Consider the following 24,491-nt stretch of genomic DNA (forward strand, 5'->3'; position numbering starts at 1 on the left):
AAAAACCTAAAAAAGGTTTAACCACGGACAAATCATTGGGCCTTCACACTATAGTGGTAATTACTCACTTCATAATTACACTGATGAGCCTAAAGTAAACTTGTTTTAGGTTTTTTCATAATGACTAGCATTAAAGAAAATTTGTTTTAGGTTCTAGTTTGATGTCCATTTAGTGTAGTAGTATGCATTTAAATTTATACAAATCTATGCATTTCATGTGAAATCTAAATATAATATGAAAGCAGGTGGGTATTTCTGTTAGAACAGCAGGAATAGGTCATGCATTAGAGAGTATACATAATATGAAGGAAGCACTTCCAGAACTGTGGAAAGCTGAGAAATCTGAAGGGGTCAAGTATTCTAGGAAGGTTCCAAATAGTTTCAATTGAAACATCTGTCACAGCTTAAAACTTATTATATATCTACTTTGTTAACCATCCAATAATGTTATTGGCTTAGCAGAATTCCCTTAAGAACAGGATCAGCTTTCAGCAACTTATATGGCAATCTCCCATGAACAAATCTGTACAACAAAATAGATGCATATTTAACATCAATTCATTATACTAGAAGATGGACACATGAAAAAAATGAACAATTTGTAAAGGCATTTACCCATGAAAGTCATCATAGTCAAAGTCATATCCAAAGGCTCCATCACAATTGCATGTATATAATTAATCGTTAATAAGAAGAAAAAGAAAACAAAATTCTTATTGAAGGTTAATTAAGTACCCTGAGACCAGACATTGTTGTCCCATAAACCTTGTATAGTGAATAGCACAATTCAGAGACTTTCCTCTTCCATATCAAGTTTTTGAAGCATGTAATCTGTGCAATGATTCAATTAAACAATCACAACTTGAGATACAAGTTATAAGCAATCAGATACTGAGATCATAAAGTGTTTAACTGATTGATTACCTTGAATATTTTTCGTTATATCCGCTGATAATCCAGAACTAACAGGATAAAGGTATCATCAAGATCTGAAAATATAAAAATGTAAATATAAACACGAGAATGTGTTAGTGATGAAATCATCCAGGTTCTAGAAGTCTTACCAAACAAAAGACAATTGTATTTGGCCTTTGAAAGTTCCTGGAACTGATTCCTGTTTTCCATTTTAGACTCTAGAGGCTAAATTACAACCATCCAGCAGAAAAAGAATAAATAAGAAGATAAGATAATCATCATTTTAGACACAAGAATGAAACTACTTATCGTTGTGTGAAGAAAACATAAAATTTTTAATGAACTCTTTGTTGTACAATGCTTAAAAAGAAGGAAAAATGCACATTCTAAGAGTGCATATTAGAAAAGCAAATCAGTGGGGAGTGCCATTGAAAACTGACTTCAAATTCAAGACCATGTATATGCAAATTTCCAAATGGAAATTAAGACCTTAACATCAACATATAAGTAAAACAAGTAAATCCGTAAGAGTGTTGAAAATGGCAGGTTAAATAAACTCACAAACTTTAAACACATTTTCTAAGGGTTTAGAGTCTCAATCATAAACCAAAAAAGAAATTATGATAAATGAAGAGAAAGAAATTAAAGCACTCACATTTTTAGTAAAGAGAATATCAGAATGAAAAGAGAAACACACTACAGAATGGCAGATATAGCATAAAAACTAATGGACTTACAGGAAGTTTTAGCAGAGAAAGAAGGATTGAGATTTAAGGGAAAGGGAAAACAGAAATTTTTGTGCATAAAAGAAAAAGTGTCTCATAGTTTATTTAAGAATAGGTTACACAAATGTGATGTTTGTGAAGTATACTTGTTCAATACACACTGTATCAAATGTCGCATTCTTCATTGAGTAGAACAAGCCACTATTCTTGTGGTTTCTTTGTTGGAGAGGATAGTATCCACTACGTGTGTGCCTTCTTTCTCCTTGATGCATATTTTCCTTTCCCTTCTCTCCATTCTCTTAAATCTGCAATCCTTCTATCTCTGCAGAAACCTTTGTTTACTGTAAATCCATTAGATTTTAACTTTTTATCCTTTATCTGCCATTCTGTAGTGTGTTTTTCTTCAACTCTATCATCATTAACACTTTATACATGTAAATTGAGTACATGTATGGTGCATCCCATATCTGTCCCTAAACTCTACGAAAACATAAAATTTGAATACAAATCTATGTAAATATAGACCGTCATTTTTCAAAGTAAATAGAATTTAATTTGATGGTAAATAAAGACTACCATCATGTTTTTGCTTTGAAATCAGCAGATTCAGGTTGCTCCTTCATCTTGCACCCCAAACCAATTTATTTATATAAAAAAAATAAATCATGGCAAAGATCACAAAATTTAAAACTTTTAAATGAAGTTGGAAGATAAACAACAATTAAAGATTCCAAATTTTGAGCAACCTAACTTCATAGCTAACATTATAGATTAAAATAAGAGTAAAGAGAAAGTATAACAGGACCTTGTTCTCAGGAGCATGCCATGAAGAAAAAGAAATGTAGCAGGAAATCTCCATGCCATGAACAAATTAAGATTTTGCAGTGACCTCTTTTAGTCTCTGCTGCTGCCGACTTTGAAAGCTCAGTGGCCATGTAAATCTGTTCTTGCTGCCAGTTAGATCTCATCGTTGAGCTCTGGAATTCCACTTACTAGAAAATTCTCTATTAGAAGAATAATATTAGATTTTAAAAATATTTTAAAATTCTTGGTGAAGTCGAATAATTGATCAACTCTGCACAATAATTTGGTTGTTTTCTACCACACAGAAGACACTGTGTACCTACTGAATTTTGGTTTCCACAGCCACTTCCTAGAAACTCATGATTCTTGAATGAATTGAGCCTTTTATTTCCGTGATTGGTGCATGATGAATTTAACTCCCCATGTTTTAAAAGGAGAAAACCTCCCAATTGCAATTATGTGGTCTTTTTTAACATTGAGTTGCATTTTCTGAACAATGAACAGTAAGAATTCTCATAGCAACTTGTGAATTGTAATGGCATTGGTTTTTCTTGATTGCTGCTTATTGAAACAGCAGTGTTCTTCTAATATTAATGAGTTAGGCTTTAGAGAATGACTATTGTTTCTAGGTTCTAAGATGGCTGGCATTAATTACTTTTGGTCCGAGGGATATGGTTATCTACTGTTGGGTGGTTTTAGCCTTACAAATTTAGACATGTTATTATATCTTATGCGATGCAACTTTAGATAAAATCCGATGGGATCTGGTGCATCAACGCTCGTATGATTGCAGCTATCAATGTATGTGCACACGATTGTCATAAGCAAGCGCCCCCGGCGGCGCAGAATAATTTGATCTGCGAGGCTGCCTTAACTGCAATTTTGACTCGGTCTTTGTAACCCACACTTAAAAGTAAATTCAATCTGTATAACTAATGATTTGAGTTGTTCTAGTGTTTTACCCTTCTTATGCTTATGCTAAAATTTTTATTGAGATCTGATATATAATTACTTTTAATCTGGAACTATCATTTTCATTTGTTGTTTTATTTTCCTATGGTGTGGTCATAAACTCATAATGGAAGGTGATCCCCATCCAGGGGCAGCAAGAGGTCGTATGTCACTTCAAAGTTTTAATCCTTCTGTTGATGTGAGTGTGAAGATCAATAATTTCAAAGCTTTTTCCTTGTTCTGAATATTGTGCTCTTTCTTGTGATTATGTTTTAATGATGAAGCAATGCCTCTGTAGAAATTAAAAAACTTCAGCAGCCAGCTGCTGAAACTAATATTTCTAGAACTCAAAGTGGAAATGAGTCGTTTAGGTCGGTTTATTTGTCATCCTCGCTTTCTCTTTGGTTAAATGAAAATAATAAAAATAGAGAAGGCCTAAATTTTTACTAACTGTGTGAACTTAAATTTGATTCATTGTTTCAGAGAAAACAACTCCACAACAGAAGGTTCGGAACGTGTCAATGGCAATGGTGAAGAGGAAACAGTCTGAAGTAAATTGTGAAGATCAATATCCAAACAAATCACCAAAAAATGATGATGATGATGATGATAATCATTCTGCTCCAGAAAATAGTTTCGGCTCTTTCAGAAAACCAAATGTAGATAAGCTGGACTGGAATGTTCTTCGATCCTCAAAAGCCAAACAGAAAAAGATGAGTTCACTGGATATGTGGATTGCTTACAAGAAGTTAGTTTTGGTTCCGTGACATGCTTTAGCTGTGTTTGTGGCTTTTGTATTTTTAGATATATCAAATTGAAGATAAGAGCTGCAAGATAAAGATATGATGAATAAATGTGACCAATGGTTAACTAGCTAGGCCAATATATGGTTTTAAATTTTGAATACATATGCATATACAGAAAGTGCAGTCACTTTGAACATTTTTTGACTGACCAAGATAGAGAGATAAATTAATTAATTAATTAATTAATTAGACTCTCCATGGTGGTATGTAAATAAATAGCTTAGTGACTAGTGGCATAGTACAATTGTTTGGTAGTAATTGAAAGGGCTTTACTTAATAATTATTATATGGTTATTAAAGAGTGAAGAGTACCCTAAAAGTGATGGTGGGAACAGAGCAAGAATAAGCAGAGTTAGTAGGGCTTATTACCCCTGGGTTTGTGTGTTTTTCACTAAAGAGCTTGTTCTGGCTGAGGAGTACGTCATTTGCATGGAAATGGAGTGCTTTGAGTCTTTGACCTTTGAGACACTGAAAAAGAAGGACAAACATTTAACATATTACAGAGGGAGGGAGGGGGAAATAGTCATGTTAATTATGAGTACAGAAGAAGAAAAGGTAAAACAGCAGTGCAATGGGCGGTGGCTCTGATGATAGGAAAGGGGAAAATCAGAGAAACCAGAACAAAGGGGCCATTTGTGACGTAGCAACCAGTGAATAACTGTCTGGATTCCGGTTATAGAAAAAGAAAAGGTTTTGAAAACCAACATTGAAAGGAAAGAAGAATTAACAACTACTAACAGGTAGTTGCATGATTGGACCATGGCTACTGTTGCACAATTGCACCATCAATTCACTCCATACCTTAAATGTTGTAACAAAATATATTCTTGGCTCTTGCCTAGATTTTGAATCATGATTAAATGTGTTGTGTGGGCTCATATGCTACACCCTTTTTGCAAACTTAACCAACACGTCAAAAGTTTGAATTGCTGTTTGTTCGTAAATGAATGATCAGCAATAACAAAGAATTAGTCATATCCTTGAATGAGTCCCTATTCCCCAACCAACAAATATATATATATATATATATATATATATAAATGAAAATATGCTATATCATTTACACACTAAATTCTCACCACTTTTCCCTTTTAACAATTTCTAGCTTGACAACTTCATATATGAATACTAAAGCGTAAAACTTTTATACAATATAGCACTACAAACCATCTTTACTCCCTAGCAAGATAAACAAACGCCCCCCCCCCCCCCCCCCTTTTTCTCTTTTGTTTGAGCCCAATAACAAATTCAAAGTTCCAGTCATGAAAGCTATTATCAATAAAAGCATATGCATATATAGTAAGATTAAAACTGACTCAACCCGTTCCTGCAATTTGTAAATTAGAAAATGCGATGAAAGACTGAAGTAATCACCATGGCAACAAGAACTAGCACCATCTACCAGATACTTCCTTCTTTCAGTGTATGTGAGCCTTTGTTGTCACACCGTGGTGATCAAGTTTATATATTGCCTTGAGATAGTAATGGATACGACTCTAAAGTCAGGATGCATGATTTTATTCATTGATTTGATATTCAACCAAGTAATAGATACAAATATTTAAGAAATACTACTATACTAGAGGCTACAAAATACAGCTTGCTTCAACTATTCACACTTCATTGATTGATATCTCATAATCATAGTTTATCAAACAGTACAATTTGAATACCTGCTTCTGTTGGAAGAATGGAGTAAAAAGGGATTATCATTCTTCTCTCATATTCCGCTTTGCCACAACAGATCAAGTCATGAACTCGTGAAGCTATTATCTATATGCGGTAGATTCGAGCAACTGATGCTAATCTCTGTGGGAAAACCATTCTTTTCTGGTTTCTCTTATTGCACATTCAATGCAGTTAAGGAAATATCAGAATTAGACTCTACTCCATGTTTAACTTTAGACTCTACCAACAGGAGAGAGAGGAGGATAAGCCACATAACTTGCAGGAGTGTCCTCCGAAGTACCAAAAGCCTTTAATTCTTCTGTTTGTGCCAACATCATTTCTCTCAGGTTTTTTACTCCAGTGGAGTCTCTTGATCGACAAAGTTCATATGGCATCCTGCCATCCACTAGCGAAATGCAGACGGAGAAAGCTTGCAAGTGTGAGAGCGACGAATCAAAAGCTACTGAATATATACCAGGTCTGAATGGGGAAAAACTGAAAGCAGGTTGGTGTCCTTGGTCTTGGTCATTCCCCTGTAGTTAGCATTGATATTCATGATGCACATTAGTAACTAGTTATCCATATGATAATCAACTGCAATCAAAACAGAGAAAATAATTAGGAGGCAATGACATTAATCGACAAAAAATACCTGGAGGAAAAGCTCAAATCGATCTGAAAGATAAGCTTTGGACGTTCCTGATTTTCCACAGGTATGTTTTTCATTTGCAAAAATCTTAAGTTTGCAAGCCAAATCCCAACCACCACAATCACATGATCCACCTGTTTTCCATCGCTCAATTAGTGAAGAAGGCCCACCATTACTTGGAAGACTGTGAACACCACCAGGAAGCACCACTGTTACCCCTACATTGTTTTTAATAATGTCATTTTGACAACTGCTCTGATGCTCGTACTTCATGACGTTGATGGCTCTAGGTGATTTGACAACAATAGCAGCAAGCTCATCATTTGGCTGGTAGTCAGTGACCTGAGAATCACCCTGCCTTGGCTTTACTGAAAACAAAACAAACTCTTTCGCTGAAGAGTTCACAAAGTTCTGACTGGCTGAATCATAATGGTGCAAATCAGAAACCTTCATCTGGGCAACAACATGGTGAATGTAATCAGGACCTTTGCTTTTGCCTGTTTGATTCATCCAAATTCCATTCTTCTTCTTATTTTCCCTAAAGGTAAAAAAGGTATATATACATTTGCATTCATCCTCTGCTGAGACAGGTAAGCTCTTCACAGTGGCTGCTAGAATGTTGCTATTGTTGTCAACAGCAAATGTGAAAAGGGGCTGGCCATTTTTCACAGCAATTCTCAAAAGACCTTGAAACGTTGATGCCATGTATTTCTTTTCCTTTGATGAATTAGCAGCATTTATTGTGGCACAACCTACCCTGTGGTCCCTGTCCGATTCTCTTTCAGGCATAAGAATAGAGATTTTCTCATTACTTAACCTGGAATTCTTATTTATTAACATTGAATCTTTCTGAGATGACTCCATGGAGTGACTGGAAGTTGCTGCCTTTGGTTTTAGCAGTGGATCCAATAACCTCCTTAAAGGGCTGGTCCTGCCTTTGGCAGCATCCCCAGCTCTATCATTGCCCGATATGTTGGACCTAGCATAACCCCTGACATGTTCTGAACTAGATTTAAGAGTTGCTGAAGAGCTCTGATGTGGCACATGTGAAGTGTCCTTACAGCCAGATTTGCTAGTAAAGCCAATGCTGATGCCTAGGCGGTGAAAAGGCGAGGAGCTTCTTGACTTCTCAGTAGTTACTTTCTGATTTATTCCATGGGGAGGCCCATTAGCAGATAAAGTTGTGGCAATTGTTTGTTTCCTTTCCTCAGTCTTTCTAGATTTGCATGGGCTTATTCCCCCTTTTACAGGAAATGGTGCAGAAATGGTAGAGGCTGGAACTTTGATGCTTTCTAGATCTGTGGGACTAGATCCTGACCCTTTAAACTGTGAACAGCTACTGCTAACTTCATTTGACAGATGACAGGCATGTTTGTGGGAATGTTCCTTAACTTTTTCTGAATATTTTGTCAGAGAAGGAGTTCCTAACTTAAAATCTGAGGATGTTTGCATATTAGGAGCTGCACAATGACTGTTTTGGGGGTTGTCTCTAGGCAAAAGAACGACAATGGGTTTGCTTTCCCTGACTGCACCCTGGTCAACAGTATCAATATTTGATTTGCTCAAATTCTCCACTCTCTTTTCCGATCCACCATTTTGCTTGTTGATTTCCAGCTTAGTACATGATGCTGTCTCATACCCACGGACATTTGGCAAGATGCCACTTTCCCTATCATTATATGGATTTGTACTTTCCCTTTTGCATACTTTGGGTATAATGGTAGGATAGTTTTGGGGAAGATGATCACCAGCTCGAACATGTTTGCCATTTGTGACACCGTTACTATGGCGACCTCCTCCAACATTCTGAAAATTCCCAACACCTCCTCCAAAGGATTTTACAACTCCAGGGTTCTCTTGCACTGAAGATGCCGCAGAGTGAGATTGAATTGATGGACGGAATATCCTTTGACAAGGAGACAAACTAGGACCTCTGTTAGACTTACCAGAGAATCCATCTGCTGATGTAGAAGATGATGTATGACTAGTAGATGACAAGCTCTGGCTACTTCTATCAGGTACGTGCTTATAGCTACACTTCCATTGCTCCAGACGAGCCCAGTCTAGGACCCCAACATTCAAAACCTTCTCATTAATATTTACACCTCTCTCTAAATAGCCAGGCAACTTTGACATGTACTTCACCAGCTCATCTTCCTCGCTTGCCATTCTACAGTCCTCTTGCTTTAGATGATTATCATTGGATTCTAATGAAATCTCTTCCTCACTTTTGGTGATTTCATGATGAAGATCAGCATATGACAAAAAAGATTTCTCTGGCTTTGAACTATCACTAAGTTTTCTGCTCATGCTGGCAGATGGTTAAACTATGTTCTAACCTAATATCAACTGCATAGACTTTCCGAACTCCCACTCTGGAAACAATCTACTACCTTTCTTCAAAAGTGATTGCAGTTGAGCAAATTCTTCGTCTCACCTTTACAGCTGCACAACACAGCTGGATTATATTAAAAAAAAAAAATTCCAAAAATAGAGCTTTCATGCTGATTTTAGTGAACTTGTAAAATTAAATCAATATAAGGGGAATCTTATACAACCATATTAATTTGCGTTGGTTAAATTTTATAACCATATCGAGTTGTGAACCAAATGCAAAACAAATAAGTGATATCGGAACGGCATTGAGTTAGATTTACCGCACCAACTAATCAAGTACATCAAGCTCTAGCTCTGTAAACAATTAACTACACTAAGAAACAAAGTAGGGGAAATTAATAAAAGAAATTAACCTCGGGTACATGCAAATGGAGAATCCCACATATGGTAGGAATGGATAAGACTAAAAAAATTGTAATTGTAAATAGTGAGTAAAGGGCAAAGGCCAGGCTCAAGTGTGTGGCTAAGTGGAGTTTTTCTGGTTTCAATTGTAGCGATTCTGATAACAAAAATTGACCCGGTTGAACGGGTAAAAAGTATGAGAAAAACAAGGGAATAAATAGATAACAATAAAAACAAATAAAACGTTCGTTTAAACAAAATTCAAACAGGTAAAGCCAATGAGAAGCATAGGGACAAAAACCTACATCAAGAGAACCAAAATATGCAGAAAGTAAAAACAAACACAAGTGGTCCATGCAATGCAACGAACGCAATCTCAAATTTTGATAAATCCAAAGAGATATAGCAAAAAATAAAAATAAAAAATAAAAAAATTCAAAAAATGAGCGACTACTGTTGATTCTGCGATACCAAAAACCTTAGCCAGAAGTTACCGATTCCGAAATCAGAACTCACAAAATGCACTTTGCTATGAGAATCTAAAAACACCACAAGTCCACAACACTAGCGCCTCGTTTGGAGTTCCAAAAAATATAGTAATAAAACAAAAATGGAAACGATAAAACTCTACAAGCTGAGAAAAGGAACAACACAAACACCTTTTAACGAAAAAGCACTTCAGCTTGAATAAATTAAAAAAAAACGTTGAGCTATGCAAATCGTAAAGCATTAGCTAAGATCAGAAGAAGAAGAATCTGAAAACAAAAGCAAAGGCGAAAACAGAAATCAGAAGCTCAGTTACCATGGAGGAAGGCGAGAGACGGGGAAACGAGAAAAGCAAGTAAAAGTGATGTCGTTTATAGCTTGTAGAAGAAGAAAAGGAGTGTCGGTGCCGTCGTTTAGCAGCAGAACGACGTCTGAGCGAGAAACCCCAGAAAACGCAGAAGCATGAGAGGGTTTTAGTAGTAATAATGGTAGTAAATAACTAAATACTAAATAGAGTGTCCTTCCTCGAAGTGCAAACGACAATGCGTTTCTTCCCCCAAACTCCAATGTCTCTACCCTTGAAAGAGCTCTCTCACTTTCTCGCTATGATGCGTTTTCTTTTGTTTTGGTGCGGTGGAGAACGACCCGTGCATTTCGGATTCTACTGTGCATATTTTACAATAGGTTTAATTACCGTTAATCTTTTCGCACAATTTTTAATTAAATTTTTATTTTTTTAATTAAATTTTTGTACCAAATTTTTTTTAATTTAATTTTTATATTTTTTGTTTAGATTTTTATATTAATTTTTTTTAGTTTAATCTCTATAAAATTAAGTCAATTACTACTAAAAAAAATTTAATTAAAAAAAATTTAATGCAGGTCCAATTAAAAAAAAATATATAAAAATTTAATTAAAAATTGTATGAAATTATAGAGACTAATTAAACCTTTACAATTTTAAACCTATAACACATATTTTAAAAAAAAAAGTTCTATGTATTGATATAAAATGACTTGTGACTTTTAATAAAAAAAAAAATTGGTGAGATTTAATAAAAGCTGGATATATTGTTCTTTACACGTAAACCAAACATTGTTAAGTGGTGGAGGTGATAACGAAGTTAGTGCGTGGGATAAAGCCTCGTTTTCCTTTTTAGCTTTGCTTGTTTGGAATGAGGTAGGAAGGACAGAAGTGACTCAAGTGAGAGGGAAAAAAAAAAAAAGAATAGTGTTGGTAATGAGTAGAGTTTACACCAATTCTATTTTAGTCTTATCTATTCTCAACTCGGATCATAACAAAGAAATACAATATTCAATAATTTAATAGATCTTTGGGTTATAATTGAATATTTATATATTACTAAATAAATTTAATTTTTATAAAAATAAAAATACTAAATTTTTAATCAAAAATCTTGGTTTAATATTTAAAATTTTTTATATAAATAAATATTTTTTTATTCAACACTCATTTTTAACACATTTTTTATATAACATAATAATAATAATAATATATAGATATTTGATTATTGTTGGCTGAAAGTAGAGGTAGAAATAGGCCAGACCTAGGCTTTTAAAATGGACCTATCAGGCCGGCCTGAGCCTGCAAATATATATAGAGAGAGTTTTATTATACTAGTAAAAATGCTATTAAAAGGATTTGAATTTGGGTCTTTTATCTTATAATAATACTTTTATCCACTCAACCATTTGTCTCTTTATTATATATGTGTATTTTGTATCAATATTATTCATAAATTTATTATTTTATATTTTATAATTTTAAAAATTAAATTATATCTTAAATTTAATTATTATTAAAAAAAAGACTTATTGACAGGTTTCAAGTTAGACCAGATTTAACAACAGGTCAAACTCAATACTCATTAAGGGTAATATACTCTATTACAGATCTAACCTGTTAAGAGTAAAGTCTGACCTGGCCTGGCCTGTTTTCAAGTTAGGAGTTAGGAGGGATAAATGAAATAGTTTATGAAAAATGGTGGGATCAAGTGTGAAAAACTAATTTGGGCTAAGAGAAAAATGATATTTGGGCTAAGAGCCCACTAGAGTATAAATAAGTTGTTATGCATAAAGAGCATTGTGCAATGACCAAAAAAAAATAGCATTGTGTGTGTCGAGGCCTAGAATTATAGTGAGTGGACTGGTGGATGAGGATCAGCTTTGGTTAATGTTACAAAACAAAGTCAGGCGGAACATCCTCCAAATTTTACGTAAACAAAAAAAATTTAATTACTATATATTTGTCAATAAATATATAAATATAAATACTATTAATTTATTTTTAATATATATTTTATATTTAAATATTTTATGTAAATAATTAATTTAAAAATATTATATTCATATTAAAAATTAATTACAAAATTAATCATTATATATTTAATTTATTTTTATTATATATTTTATATTTTAATATATATTTTATAATTAATTTTTAATTTCATTGCTGTTTTTATATTTTTTTTCTTTTCTTTATTAACTACCGGGGTAATGGGCGTATGGCACTAATGCACTATAGCAGATGCGGTTGGGATAGCAGTACCTATATCCTCTATGAAAGTCTACAATTAACAATTAGCAAATAAATTTGGAGAAATAAAATTATAAATATTTGGAGGTTTGACCAAATATAATGAAATGAAAGGAAAGGGAAGGAATCTGCCACCTCATGACCCCACCCACACACCACATGCACACATTTCAACATCATCGCCAACTAACCCCTCACTTCAACACCCAAACTTTCATTACTTACCCCCATTTAATTACCTGGATTCATTCATTTATGTTATGAAAAATGATATATTAAAAATAATTATCAAAATAAAAAATATGTAAAAGATATCAAATTGTTTTCTTTCCTTATCTTATTCTATTCTATGCTACGCTAGTCAAAGAAAGAGAAATAATGATGATAAAAGCACAACAAAATAATTTGTCCAATTAGGTTGACGTGTTCTCCATATTCCAGATTCTGGAATCTAAAAACCCCCAAACTCCCAACTTGATTCCTGACGCCAGAGTGTATAATTAAGGAGAACCTTGGTTAACTATGTGAATGAATTATAATAAACCAAAAATAATAATATGCTACCAATAGTGGTGGAGTTTGAAACGAAATTTTAAGAGCAGATAGAAAATAATTGTCAAAATATTTTTAATATGGACCCCGTTTAAAATAAGCTTATCTAACCTCATCTCTCTAATTTGGGTGATATTCCTAAATTTGAAGCCGTTTTTAAGGTCAAATTTCAGAATATCGTTCCAAAGAATTAAGGTCAAACTCGTCAGATGTAACTCTTTAAACTTTTGAAGGTTGTATCTTATTTTCTTCGTGATTCATTGAAATAAAAGAACTATCTACAGATATTAATATTGTAAAAGTTATATGTTTTCCTTTTTGAATATTAGCCTTTCTCTTAAAAAATGCATCATCAACTCTTTTGAATTTTATAATTATTTTATATAAAAATTTGAATATATATCCAATAAAATATATAAAAAAATTAGAAGGACAAATATTAAAATTTATAATATTTATTAAATTTTTTATCAATTTATACAAATACAATAATATCAATATTTATTAAATATTCTAATATTTTTATCATATAAAAAAATTAAATTAAATAAATAGTAAAATATAAAATAATATTAAATTACATAAATAAAAAATACCTAATTTTTTATATTTGAACTCAAAGATAGAAGGAGTGTTGCTTATTGAATAGAGAGCTGCAAAATGCGAATACACTCAATTCAGTCCAAATTCGATATATTTTGAATGTTTAAAACTAAAATTATTGTGCAATAAAAACAAGAAATAAAGATTAAACTTTAGTATTTTAAGTCATAATAAAATATTTGAGCCAACTGAACTATTTTTTATTTTTTAAAAAAATATTACTAATTTTTTTAATAAAAATTTGGGGGTCATAACCACCCCTTATTTGAACTAAGCTCCGCCACTGCCTACCAATACATATACGTGCATCATATAATATACGTATATAATGGCCTGCGGAAAAGGAAAGCAAATTAATTAAATAACAAGATGAAGGAAACTCCTGCCACAACTTGAGCTGAATTATTATTTATTTATTTATTTATTTTCTACAAAGGATTTTAAAAAAAGACATCCTCCGCTGAGAGTCAACATCGCAGCTTAATTGCTTAGCCATACAAGTAAAATACCCTTTATTATTTTACACATTTTTGTATTCTTGTGTGTCACGGCTCTTGAGTACCTTACACCCTACCTAAAACAAAATATATTATTATAAAAATCCGTATGTATTATTGATCATTCCTAGTCCCACAATGCATCTGAGAAAAGATTCCCTCCTCAAGGACAGTTCCTTTTCCTTGCATAATTTTATGATTAAGATTATTTATTATTGTTATCATTATTTTCCTATGTGCTAAAGAAGTGCATGTGAATGTGCCTCTTTGTGAAGTGTTAATACGTCCACTCTTGAGGCAGAATCATATCATTCTGGATCGGTGCTTTCCGTGATTGCCGCTTCTCAAGTGAATACATGCCATCCCTATTAGTATTCACTAGAACATCTGCAAAATCATACAAATAATAATAATATATTTAATTCTATTATAGTATTATATTATGAAAAATCTAAAAAATCAGTAGAATTTATGATTTTTGTTTATTATTATTTGTCTTTAGTTGAATAATTTTTTTGTTATCTACAGTATTTTTTGAATCTGAGTTGGACGAATAAATTGATCATTCGATCAATCCAAATTTATTCTTTAATCTAGTAATTTAATAACATATTTTTAATATTAATAATTAATTACTAACAAAAAAATAATAAATTTTATTGGTCTTTTAACATTCTTCTTGTGCTGTTATTAGTCAAACGAAATGATTTCTCCAGCACCCAAAAACAAAGGGGCAATAAATGGGGACATGAAATATTGCTATCTGCCATTAATTAAGCATACCATGGATATAGGAACACCCTATATTAAAGGATACGGCTGTATTTGTCTTTTTATAGTGATTACCAATAACTTGCATGCAAATCAAAGTATACAGTTGAGCTGATATAAATATTATAACTTAGTATTAATTATTAGACAGTTGGAAATTAATTAATTAAGCATATAGAAGAAAATGGTAGCTTGATAATTAGGGTAGGATACCATGGAGAGGAGGAAAGGCAGCAGCTTTGGGTCCAGCTGTGGCAGCCATTTGGTCAAAGTGTTGTTGCAAAGCTTGTACCACTCTCGCAGGTATCAGAACTGTGGAGCAACCTTTACCTGCTAACACAAAACTTAATTCAATTTTCATGTATTTGCAACTAACATGATACTAGTAATGGTAATGAAGTATTAATTAGAAATTCTATGATTAGTTATAGGATTTTGCTACCGTGTGTCTAAGGACACAAATTAAACATACCATAAAAAAAATTTTAATAATATTTATTTTGTAAAATAATTTTTTTATATTTTCAAAATTAATTATTAAATCAGTTATTTGTTGTGATAAGAAGAATTTAGATTTTTCTTTTCTGGGCAAAAACATTCTTTTTTTTTTTTTCTTATTATTCATTAATGTGTGTTTCTTTAGATTAGCTGTGAGTTACTGTTGTACTTGTTTGTTTAGTTTAGAGAGAGTTTTTAATGTTATCATGATTATGGCTCAACAAATTAAATGACGTAAAGTAATGAGTTTTGCTATTAGTAGAGCATCTACTTTTGCCGAAAGGAAATCAGGGAAGAATCAAGCATGTTAGTTCAAACTCCATTAAAAGAATATTTGGTCACTATTATCATGCAAAGTGGCAATTTCCCACACTATACTATATAGATCTTCCCCTCTCTCATAGGTTTTTGGGGGATGAAACTAGGATGAAATCTTTTCAAGATAAAAGCCACTTTAGTTCCTAGATTACACAATTGATTGGAATATTTTTTTTAAAAAAAGAGGAATGGTTCTTGTTCATATTCCATTTCACTAACCAACTTGTTCAACAACAAGGAAACCGACACAATACTGTGGGAAAGGACACAGAATCCCAAAGTGAATGAACCAGATCTATCTTCACCAAATTCTAAAAAAAAAAATAATCATAAAAAAGTTTTTATTAAAAAAAATAAATACATATATTATTTAATTTATATATTTTATATTTTATATTTTAACATTAATTCATTTAATACGGATAGAATATTTTTAAAAATCAATATTTATTAAGTTTTTACGCACTGCACTCACACACTTCTCATGATACATAATTATCACTACTCCATAAATCATAATTACAGTGAATTTTATACTAATAATTTGATAACTATATAAAGGAAAAAGCAAGAAAGAAACTTAAACCACACATTTTATATTAGTTGTAGTTTAATCTGTGTTAAAAGTCAAAAGTCAAAACCATTTATCTACATGAAATTTCTCAAAAGTTAAAAATGATAGATGATGAGATGGATTATTATTATTATTACCTTGTTTGGCGGTTGAATGTGGTGGGGGAGTGGTGGCAGTGGCGGTGGCGGCACGAGGCAAGAAAACTCCGGTGCCACCTCTTGAAGCGGAACTACCAAGGAAGAGTGCCCTCATGCCTCCACCACATTGCTGCTGCAGAAGCAGAGGAGCTGGCCGTGGAGGCGGACGAATCCTCCTTCCAAGGCCACCGCCGCCGCCGCCGCCGCCACCAGCTTTACCTTTCTTCTGCTGACACAAAGAGTCGTCGTGATTTTGTTCTTTGTCCTCGGATTCACTCATCAGTTTCTGCTTCAATGAAAGAACCTGCTCTTGCTTTAACCGTGACAACTGTTCATTGTAATCACATGGCAATTAAGTTAGCAACGAAATTAAAGAAATTAGATGAAGCGTTATGAGGTGTGACGATCTTACTTCAATGGCTCTGATTTGTTCGTGGATGAGAGATTGGTAGGAGCAGAGTCCGTTGTTGGTGGTGCCGGGTGTAGGTGGCGGCGACGGTTCTTGAGAGGAAGCTTCAGATGGCAAAGGTGACCAGAGAGTTGATTGCGGTGAAGCCATCAAGTCCCATGACTTTAAAAAGAGGAGAGCAAGTTGTTAAAATGAAAAGAGAAAAAGTAACTGAAAAAACAACAAGAGAGAGAGGAGCAAGAAGAATACAAGTTGTGATGAGAAATCGTATTTGTCATGATGATCATCGTGATGATGATCTTGAAGCAAGAAGCGATCCATGTGGTGAGTTAGTTCGGCGATGAGATCATCTTCCTTGTGGTGTTCCTCTGCTGGCAGGTTTGGAGAAAGAAGATGTTGTTGTTGTTGTTGATGATGATGATGTTGAGAAGGTAGTGAAGTGTCATCAGCAGCCATAATAATAAAAGGAGATGAAGTTGATGATTATGGAGAAGGAGAAAAAGGAGAAGAAGGAGAAGCAGGGGATAATGATTACATAGTGTGTGCTCTGTTTTGGGCTGAGGTTAGTCAGACACTGAGACGTGCCTATTTAATTGGTTTAGAAAAGTGGGGTGTTTGAGTTGAAACCAAAAGCGGAGACTTGGCAAAATCAATGAGAGGAGTCAGGTGATGCTATGCTTTTTAAAGTGTTTGGAACCGGAATATCAACCACCCTCATATAATGAATTTCATCGGGAGGGTATATAAACTATACAATCCGCTATGTTATCAACAACATTTATAAATGTGTTTAATAAAAATGTTTTTGTGAATTTGTCTAGTAAAAATGTCTTTATAATTGTATTTTTTAAATATATTTCTTTATATATGTGTTTAACATATAATAATTAATTATTATTAATAATAAATTGACAAATAATATATTAATACCCTATATTTTTTCTAAACTATAAAGTGATGGATTAATAGGTTGAAAAATGTTAGGAGCTAATTACCCATCAAAATTTATTATTTTTGACAATTATTTAATTATTAATTTAATTATTTTAGTCTAATAATTTTTAATATATTTTATTTTATATTTTAAATATTAATAATTAATGAATAATAATAAATAATAAATTTTTATAATTTTCTATCATTTTTTTAAGAGATGTATATAAAATATTTGCAAATATTAATTTTTTCTGTAAAATTAAATATTTTTTAAATATTATCCTTTATTTAGTCTTTATAAAAAAATAAAAAAATAAATAATTCTCTTAATTTTTTAAACAACTAATATATAAAAGTGAGTATTTAATTTAATTAAATAATAATAAATTTTTAAAAAGATTGACTAAAAACTAAAAATTAAAAGACAAGTAATATTTTAATAAATTTTTATTGAAATATAGGATAAAAATGTAAAATCTATCTATACATTAAAAATTAATTATTAAATTATTTATTCATATAAAATATATATTAAAAATAAATAAAAAAATATATTTATACATAAAAAAATGATGACTGCTTAAATAGTTAATTTTTGATGTGTATATAATAATTTTTTTTTTAACAAAAATAGGTATAGAATAACCTTGAAGTACACATGAAGCCTCAAATCTTAAAGATATTCCTTATTTGTAAAATTATCTGTCACTTTGTTAGTTTCTCGATATAGTATTTACAACGTGAATCCAAAATTATATTGGCTCTTAAAGATTTTCGTTTAAGTGTGAATCCGAAATTATTATCTTGTTATAACTAACTCCTTTTTTATGAATATATGATGTTTTATGGAAAGATAAATATTAGAGATTTTATTGAAAGATGTAATTTGTCTAGCATGGATTTTCATATTCAGACCTCAAATCAAAATCACTGTCAAAGATAATATATTAATTAGCAAGCCATTTTTTAGTTTGATATATGTTGGGTTTAGTAGTTGGACGGTATATTTATCCACCTGTATTAATATTACTCACCAGCCATTCGTTGAACTTGCTGCAAGCCTACAACCCAACCTGCCTCCATTGACATTTAATTTTAATTATTATTATATTTATATATAAATATATGTATATTTTAATTTATTTTTAAGATATATTTTATATTTTAATATATATATTTTATATTGATAACTAATTTTAATATACATCTAACATAGTTTATTTACATTACATGCTAACCACTTCCAACAAATTGATCACATCCCTCCTCCTCTATTAACTAATTTATTTATACTATTGTCTATATGTTTTTTTTTTGTTTTTTTTTTCTGAATAATAATACTTTCAGTTGATTTGGTGTAGCATTGCAGATTTGCTGGTCATTATTTCCTTTGCAAGAAATTAAAGAAGACAGAAAAACAAGTAATACTGTTGCCTCTTCAATCTTGGGAGAGTATTGCGTTTCATTATGGCAACCACACACCAAAAATCATATATAATAGAATGCATAGCCACCAAATCGCACGCAAATATATAATAGGAAATTATGAGCTTATGTTTGGATAAGTTTTATAATTCATATCTTCAATAGTAGTCAATATATAAAATTTGCTATGAGCTAATGAAATAATACGATTTATAATTTATAAAAGATTATGTGTATCATGTCCTTCAATCCTTAGCCTTCAATGACGCATTGTAATCAGGTGAACTATTAATTAATACATGATGAGTTTGTATATTTTTTTTTTTGCCTACTAAATTTGGTATTACTTAATCAAATTTGTTCACGTAATTAGTTCATTCTTTTACTTAAGTAAGTGACGAATTTTAAATTCCGCCATATATATACAACAATCTATTGACAAGTAATAAACTTTTAAATAAAACTCAGAACGATGGATTAGACCTCCTTAATTTGTCAGGCTAGGAAATACTTTGGCAACCAAAGAAAAAGTTGGTGTTACTTTGCTCTTCAAGTCAAAATTATTGATGTTGAGTGAAACTAAAATACCATGAAAATAGTAATGGCTGATCATTTGTAGGTGGATTTATACTTTCTTCAATTGGAAAGGCTATGAAAATATTTATCGAAATAATGTTAATTACCAACAAGGTTAGCATCAAAGTCGTTGTAGTATAGTGGTAAGTATTTCCGCCTGTCACGCGGACGACCCGGGTTCGATCCCCGGCAACGGCGAGTTTTACATTTTTCTATTTTTGCATTTCATGGGTTCGGTGAATTAATTAAAAGTTTAAAACTACACCGATGTACGAGATTTTGGTGAAGCAAAATTAGCGTTGAGAGTTGAGACCATGTGTTTATGTCTGCTACCCTTTGCGTGTTTTCAAAACTAATTATTAAAGAAATATCATCACTCTTAAAGCTACCATATGAGTGGTCTCACTCTCATCTCATTTTCAGATATGTTCATGGCAAAGGAAATTAGAGCTTCTAATTCCATGTTCAGCTTTCGACATATCTGTTACATCCTTTTCACCCTTTCTTTCTCTTCTCTCATCATATTCCACTCGTGGAGCCACTGCTATTTCTTCTCACCATACCATCTAAGAGTAATAGAAGAAAAGCAAAACCAAACCATCATCAACCTCCTTTCATACCCTTTTGCATGGAACCACCTTATCTTCCCATCAAAGCCACCTTCAAAGCTTCTCAAGATTGCACTCTTTGTCAAGAAATGGCCTCAGGGATCTCATGCCGGAGGGCTCGAACGCCATGCTATGACTCTCCACATTGCTCTTGCAAAAAGAGGCCATGAACTTCACATATTCACCACTTCACCAGGTTCCTCCATTATCCCGAAATCTGAACTTGGAAACTTGTACTTTCACTTCTCAAAACCAACACCAGGCGGTTACCTTGACCAAGCTTTAGTTTGGGAACAGTTTCAGGAACAGAACAAAACAGGATCACCATTTGACATTGTTCATACTGAAAGTGTTGGCCTTAGGTACACTAGATCGCGCAATGTCACTAAATTGGCTGTTAGTTGGCACGGTATTGCGTACGAGACGATTCATTCCGACATCATTCAAGAACTTCTAAGAAGCCCCCAAGAATCAAAGGCAAATGCATTGGCTGAAAGAGTTACCAAGGTTGTTGAGGAAGTGAAGTTCTTCCCAAATTACGCTCACCACGTCGCCACCAGTGATCATGCAGGAGATATCCTAAAGAGGGTCTACATGATCCCGGAAGAAAGGGTGCACATAATACTGAATGGCGTGGACGAAGATGTTTTCAGGCCGGATATTTCGGTAGGGAAGGAGTTCAAAAAGAGGCATGGCATTCCGGATTCTAAATCACTGGTGATAGGACTGGCTGGGAGATTAGTGAAGGATAAGGGACACCCTTTGATGCTTGAAGCTTTGAAGCAGATAATGGTAGAAAACAGCACATTCCAAGAGAGTAGCATCATTATGGTTGCTGGTGATGGTCCTTGGGCAGCAAGGTACAGAGAACTTGGGGAAAATGTAGTGGTTCTGGGGCCTCTTGAACAATCTGAATTGGCCTCATTCTATAACGCTATTGACTTATTTGTCAACCCCACTTTGAGAGCACAGGGTTTGGATCACACTTTGATAGAAGCTATGCTGAGTGGAAAACCAGTAATGGCTACAAGGCTTGCAAGCATTGTGGGGTCTGTGATTGTTGGCAGTGAAATGGGTTATACATTTTCACCAACAGTGAATGCTCTAAAGAAGGCTGTATATGAATCATGGGTGGATGGAAAGGAAGTTCTACACAATAAAGGTCAGGTTGCTCGTCAAAGAGGTTTGAAATTGTTCACGGCCACCAAGATGGTGGCTGCATATGAACGGCTTTTTCTTTGCATTTCAAGTGCAAACAATGATGACCATTTTTGTCAATATCAACAGTCAGTTAATTGAAAAAGTGGGCAAAAAAGAAGAAGCTTCTTGTTTGGAAAGTATGTGTTTTTCTGTAGTCAAGCAAATCATTCTTTGTTTATTAACAAGTCCACATGTATGGTTATATGATATCTTAGAGTAGTGCAATAGTGTTCAGTTCCCTTTGCAAGTTGTGAAGTTGCAAGAGGGGCTGTACAAGAATTAATTCTGTATGGGGTTTCCCTTAAAACATATCTACGTTAAATTCTTGCCTAGGGAGTAAAGCACCATACAAATAGGTCAGTATCAGATAATGAAGACTTTACCATGATTCTACCTATAAATACCGGTAGAGAATTGCGAGAATAGAAACGTGGAAGGATTTTGCGCATCTAATAAACAATTAGATAGTAGAGTAAGAGTACCGAATACCTAAAAGGAGGAGGAGTAGGAAAAAAAAAGTATTAGGAGACTGATAATATTATTAGGACAACAGTCCCCAGCAAAGTGTCCTGAAAAATTAAAGGGAAATTGAAAACAGAGTTGCACCAAAGTTGGATTTTCAATTACTTAAGATGTCGACAGAGTAATGACATTTTTCAACATATTCTTGTGGCATGGGGAGAAGGAAAAAATATTCAGATGCTTTTGTCTTGGTTCAATGGAATAGGGAATGGACAAATATTTTCAGATCAAGAGTGACAAGTTCCCTTTCATTTTCAACCACTTCAGACTCCACGCCTTTGTTATGCATTAAGCAAGGGAGTGTCCACCACATGTTTGAATCGCGAAAGACGCTAGTGAATTTCTTTACCATATTCGGACAGCAATGTTTTCTTTGGGTGGTCATATGGAGGACCTAACTGAGAATAAGAAAGGCATGATTTTCCTATTATTTTGAGATAGTAATGCTCACTTTAAATTGACACTTTCATTGAATCAGTTCATGTACACAGTATGGCATCATCGACAGTAAGCATCTAACAGCCACTCTCATATGCAACTTTTTCAAGCTGAGTCCTATGACCATTAGATTACACATATTACATAATACTATGTTCCTGCAAAGATACAGTCTCCAATGGCAGCAAATTATACGGTCACATCTTTATGAAAGCTCTTCAGAGAAACAGCTCCATCTGAATGAATAACACAGTGGATATAAAAACACCAAAAACAAACGCTAAGTCAACAAAAATAATCACTATAGATAATAAACTTGTTAAATCCAAGAGAATAATGAAGGCTTACAATGAGAATGGAGAGCTACGACCCCTAGGAAATGCTCATGTATGGAGGTAATTGGCAGCCATCATTAGCTCCAAAGTTAATTCAGGTTCAATAGGAAACTCTGTCTCTTTCCCACTAACAACAGCAAGATTTTCACTATTCAAGTCAATAGAACTATTTTTTATGAAAATAACATCGCATGAATTAAGAGATTTCAGATCAGAGCTACAGAGCTTTCAATTACTTCCTAAAGGAAAGTATAGCTTACATTGCAACACATAAGAAAGACTAACATTGATGATGGTTAGAGTAGAAAAGGGGGGAACGGGGCCAAAACATCAGATAGAAAAAAGGGGCCAACTCAATTCGCATTGCGATTTTTCAGTAGTATTTCGAATTTTCAAGCTGTCCAGTAGTATTCGAACATTTGAAACGGATGACAAGAGAAAGTAAAATGATAAAAGAAGTGCACACAATGAAAAGCGCAACCACATGATACATAAAACCATGTAAAACAATATCTCTTTGATGGAGCACTGAATTCAGCAAAACCCCAGACTCTAAATACATGAAGAATCCAATCTGAAACCTAAGAAGTAGAAGTGAAACACAAACGGCCGCTTTTTAGAATCAAATAGTTAAACAGAGTAAAAACCTCCTTGCTCATCGAGAATCCATCCTACTTAACAGAAGGATCACACAATGGTAGGCACCAAGCAAAAATCAAATGCCCTACTAGAACCAGGACAACAAAATCACAGTTTAGCTGGCCATGTAAAGGGAGTGTTAATAATTTGAATTTCCCTAGCGACACAAATTTCCCCCCAAAACCCTGCGTTGACATTTTTCAACGATAAAACCAAGTATCACAGATCTAAAAATCCATAGCATATACAAAATTTTCGAATATAGGTAGCTTCGGATACACTACCACAAAATTCACGAAAAACTCTCATACAACAGAATTCACATTAAATTTCATGAAGTCACGAACACATGCCTCTCAAAAAAGGAGCAAATACCTCGCGAATTGGAGATGCCAGTAAAAATACTGACAAATCTTCTCGAGAATGGTGGTGCTGATCTCAGGGAAGGTAACCTCGCCGTGCTGCCTCTCAGCGAAACTCCCTATCAATACGACCAGAAGAGTGAAATGAGCGGAACCCTAATTTTACAGCGCAAGTGGAAGAATTATTAACAAGGATGGAAATAAGAGCAACCTGGAGAGGTAAGCATGTTGTGTATGGTCTGTGAAACCATAGCAGCTTCCTTATCAACAACGAATTCGAAACCCTCAGCGCTAATCAGCTTCACTGTGTCTTCCTTCCTCATCTTGCGACTTTTGATTCTCCTTCGCACCAATACCACCTCGCCTTGCAAAGTGCAAACAAACCACCAACGATCGCTTCCGAGTTTTCACTCTCAAATGAAACTTCACGCGTAAGGGACTTGTGCACTTAGGGATTATTTGGGTGAGTTTATAAGAAATTTTATTTTAGTTATTTTTTTAAAAAATAATTTTATAAAAAAATAAAAATAAAAATAATTTTATATTTGAATATAATAATATAAAAAAATATATTTTTATTTATTCATTAAATGAAAAATATATTTTTTAAGAAAAATTTTTAAAAAAAAAATATAAATAACAATTTCTTTAAAAAAATATAACACTTGTTTAAGCGGACTAGTGAGCTAACCACTAATCCAATCCAACTTAGTTTAGCCCGGGTTCGAACCGGGGACCTCTAGTGTGTGAGACTAGCGTGATAACCAACTACACCACCCAGACGCTAATTG

General features: G+C 33.3%; 5 protein-coding genes and 2 non-coding genes across 11 annotated transcripts; 3 read left to right on the forward strand and 4 right to left on the reverse strand.

Moving 5' to 3' along the window:
* The first annotated feature begins 3,522 nt into the window (after positions 1 to 3,522).
* On the forward strand, positions 3,523 to 4,176 carry LOC130946292 (uncharacterized). The gene is given in 4 exon segments (XM_057874968.1): positions 3,523 to 3,614; positions 3,692 to 3,766; positions 3,879 to 3,924; positions 3,926 to 4,176. Coding segments are annotated over 4 exon segments (450 nt in total). The 3' UTR covers positions 4,163 to 4,176.
* LOC130946291 (uncharacterized) lies at positions 3,856 to 10,344 on the reverse strand. 4 transcript variants are annotated; one of them, XR_009072235.1, is made up of 5 exons: positions 10,060 to 10,344; positions 6,522 to 8,963; positions 5,875 to 6,402; positions 4,571 to 4,669; positions 3,856 to 4,078 (listed from the first exon to the last, which is right to left on the reverse strand). XR_009072235.1 is itself a non-coding variant. In XM_057874967.1 (3 exons), exons 2-3 carry the CDS (start codon positions 8,826 to 8,828, stop codon positions 6,103 to 6,105), a joined length of 2,607 nt encoding a protein of 868 aa, XP_057730950.1. In that variant the 5' UTR covers positions 8,829 to 8,963; positions 10,060 to 10,344; the 3' UTR covers positions 5,691 to 6,102. The 4 variants fall into 4 exon arrangements, 1 of the variants encoding a protein (XP_057730950.1); XR_009072234.1 differs by having other exon boundaries at positions 3,856 to 4,222; XR_009072233.1 differs by lacking the exon at positions 3,856 to 4,078 and having other exon boundaries at positions 4,252 to 4,669.
* A 3,503-nt stretch (positions 10,345 to 13,847) lies between these two features.
* On the reverse strand, positions 13,848 to 17,329 carry LOC130946908 (uncharacterized). The gene is made up of 5 exons (XM_057875804.1): positions 16,909 to 17,329; positions 16,663 to 16,821; positions 16,251 to 16,578; positions 14,937 to 15,053; positions 13,848 to 14,339 (listed from the first exon to the last, which is right to left on the reverse strand). The coding sequence occupies exons 1-5, from the start codon at positions 17,113 to 17,115 to the stop codon at positions 14,230 to 14,232; spliced, it is 921 nt and encodes a 306-aa protein (XP_057731787.1). The 5' UTR covers positions 17,116 to 17,329; the 3' UTR covers positions 13,848 to 14,229.
* A 2,393-nt stretch (positions 17,330 to 19,722) lies between these two features.
* TRNAD-GUC (transfer RNA aspartic acid (anticodon GUC)) lies at positions 19,723 to 19,794 on the forward strand. Its single transcript has one exon. It is a non-coding gene; the product is annotated as a tRNA-Asp (tRNA).
* A 233-nt stretch (positions 19,795 to 20,027) lies between these two features.
* LOC130943522 (uncharacterized) lies at positions 20,028 to 21,692 on the forward strand. The gene has a single exon (XM_057871431.1). The coding sequence runs from the start codon at positions 20,028 to 20,030 to the stop codon at positions 21,501 to 21,503; it is 1,476 nt and encodes a 491-aa protein (XP_057727414.1). The 3' UTR covers positions 21,504 to 21,692.
* A 661-nt stretch (positions 21,693 to 22,353) lies between these two features.
* On the reverse strand, positions 22,354 to 24,146 carry LOC130943908 (uncharacterized). 2 transcript variants are annotated; one of them, XM_057871994.1, is made up of 4 exons: positions 23,912 to 24,146; positions 23,714 to 23,819; positions 22,713 to 22,826; positions 22,354 to 22,600 (listed from the first exon to the last, which is right to left on the reverse strand). In XM_057871994.1, exons 1-3 carry the CDS (start codon positions 24,021 to 24,023, stop codon positions 22,748 to 22,750), a joined length of 297 nt encoding a protein of 98 aa, XP_057727977.1. In that variant the 5' UTR covers positions 24,024 to 24,146; the 3' UTR covers positions 22,354 to 22,600; positions 22,713 to 22,747. The 2 variants fall into 2 exon arrangements, with proteins under 2 accessions (XP_057727977.1, XP_057727976.1); XM_057871993.1 differs by having other exon boundaries at positions 22,713 to 22,847.
* A 264-nt stretch (positions 24,147 to 24,410) lies between these two features.
* On the reverse strand, positions 24,411 to 24,483 carry TRNAV-CAC (transfer RNA valine (anticodon CAC)). The gene has a single exon. It is a non-coding gene; the product is annotated as a tRNA-Val (tRNA).
* Positions 24,484 to 24,491: the final 8 nt, after the last annotated feature.

Source organism: Arachis stenosperma, chromosome 8, assembly GCF_014773155.1.
Source record: "Arachis stenosperma cultivar V10309 chromosome 8, arast.V10309.gnm1.PFL2, whole genome shotgun sequence".
NCBI lineage: Eukaryota > Viridiplantae > Streptophyta > Magnoliopsida > Fabales > Fabaceae > Arachis > Arachis stenosperma.

What these genes read in the sequence shown, in the direction of transcription:
- LOC130943522 (XM_057871431.1), top strand. Translation starts at nt 20,028, where the DNA reads ATGGCAAAGGAAATTAGAGCTTCTAATTCCATGTTCAGCTTTCGACAT.
- LOC130943908 (XM_057871993.1), bottom strand. Translation starts at nt 24,023, where the DNA reads ATGAGGAAGGAAGACACAGTGAAGCTGATTAGCGCTGAGGGTTTCGAA. An exon ending in CAACATGCTTACCTCTCCAG is followed by an intron (nt 23,820 to 23,911) that starts GTTGCTCTTATT and finishes TCGTATTGATAG; the next exon opens with GGAGTTTCGCTGAGAGGCAG. An exon ending in TGGCATCTCCAATTCGCGAG is followed by an intron (nt 22,848 to 23,713) that starts GTATTTGCTCCT and finishes TGACTTGAATAG; the next exon opens with TGAAAATCTTGCTGTTGTTA.
- LOC130946291 (XM_057874967.1), bottom strand. Translation starts at nt 8,828, where the DNA reads ATGAGCAGAAAACTTAGTGATAGTTCAAAGCCAGAGAAATCTTTTTTG. An exon ending in GATTTGAGCTTTTCCTCCAG is followed by an intron (nt 6,403 to 6,521) that starts GTATTTTTTGTC and finishes TGCTAACTACAG; the next exon opens with GGGAATGACCAAGACCAAGG.
- LOC130946908 (XM_057875804.1), bottom strand. Translation starts at nt 17,115, where the DNA reads ATGGCTGCTGATGACACTTCACTACCTTCTCAACATCATCATCATCAA. An exon ending in AACAAATCAGAGCCATTGAA is followed by an intron (nt 16,579 to 16,662) that starts GTAAGATCGTCA and finishes TACAATGAACAG; the next exon opens with TTGTCACGGTTAAAGCAAGA. An exon ending in ACATTCAACCGCCAAACAAG is followed by an intron (nt 15,054 to 16,250) that starts GTAATAATAATA and finishes TTGTGTTAGCAG; the next exon opens with GTAAAGGTTGCTCCACAGTT.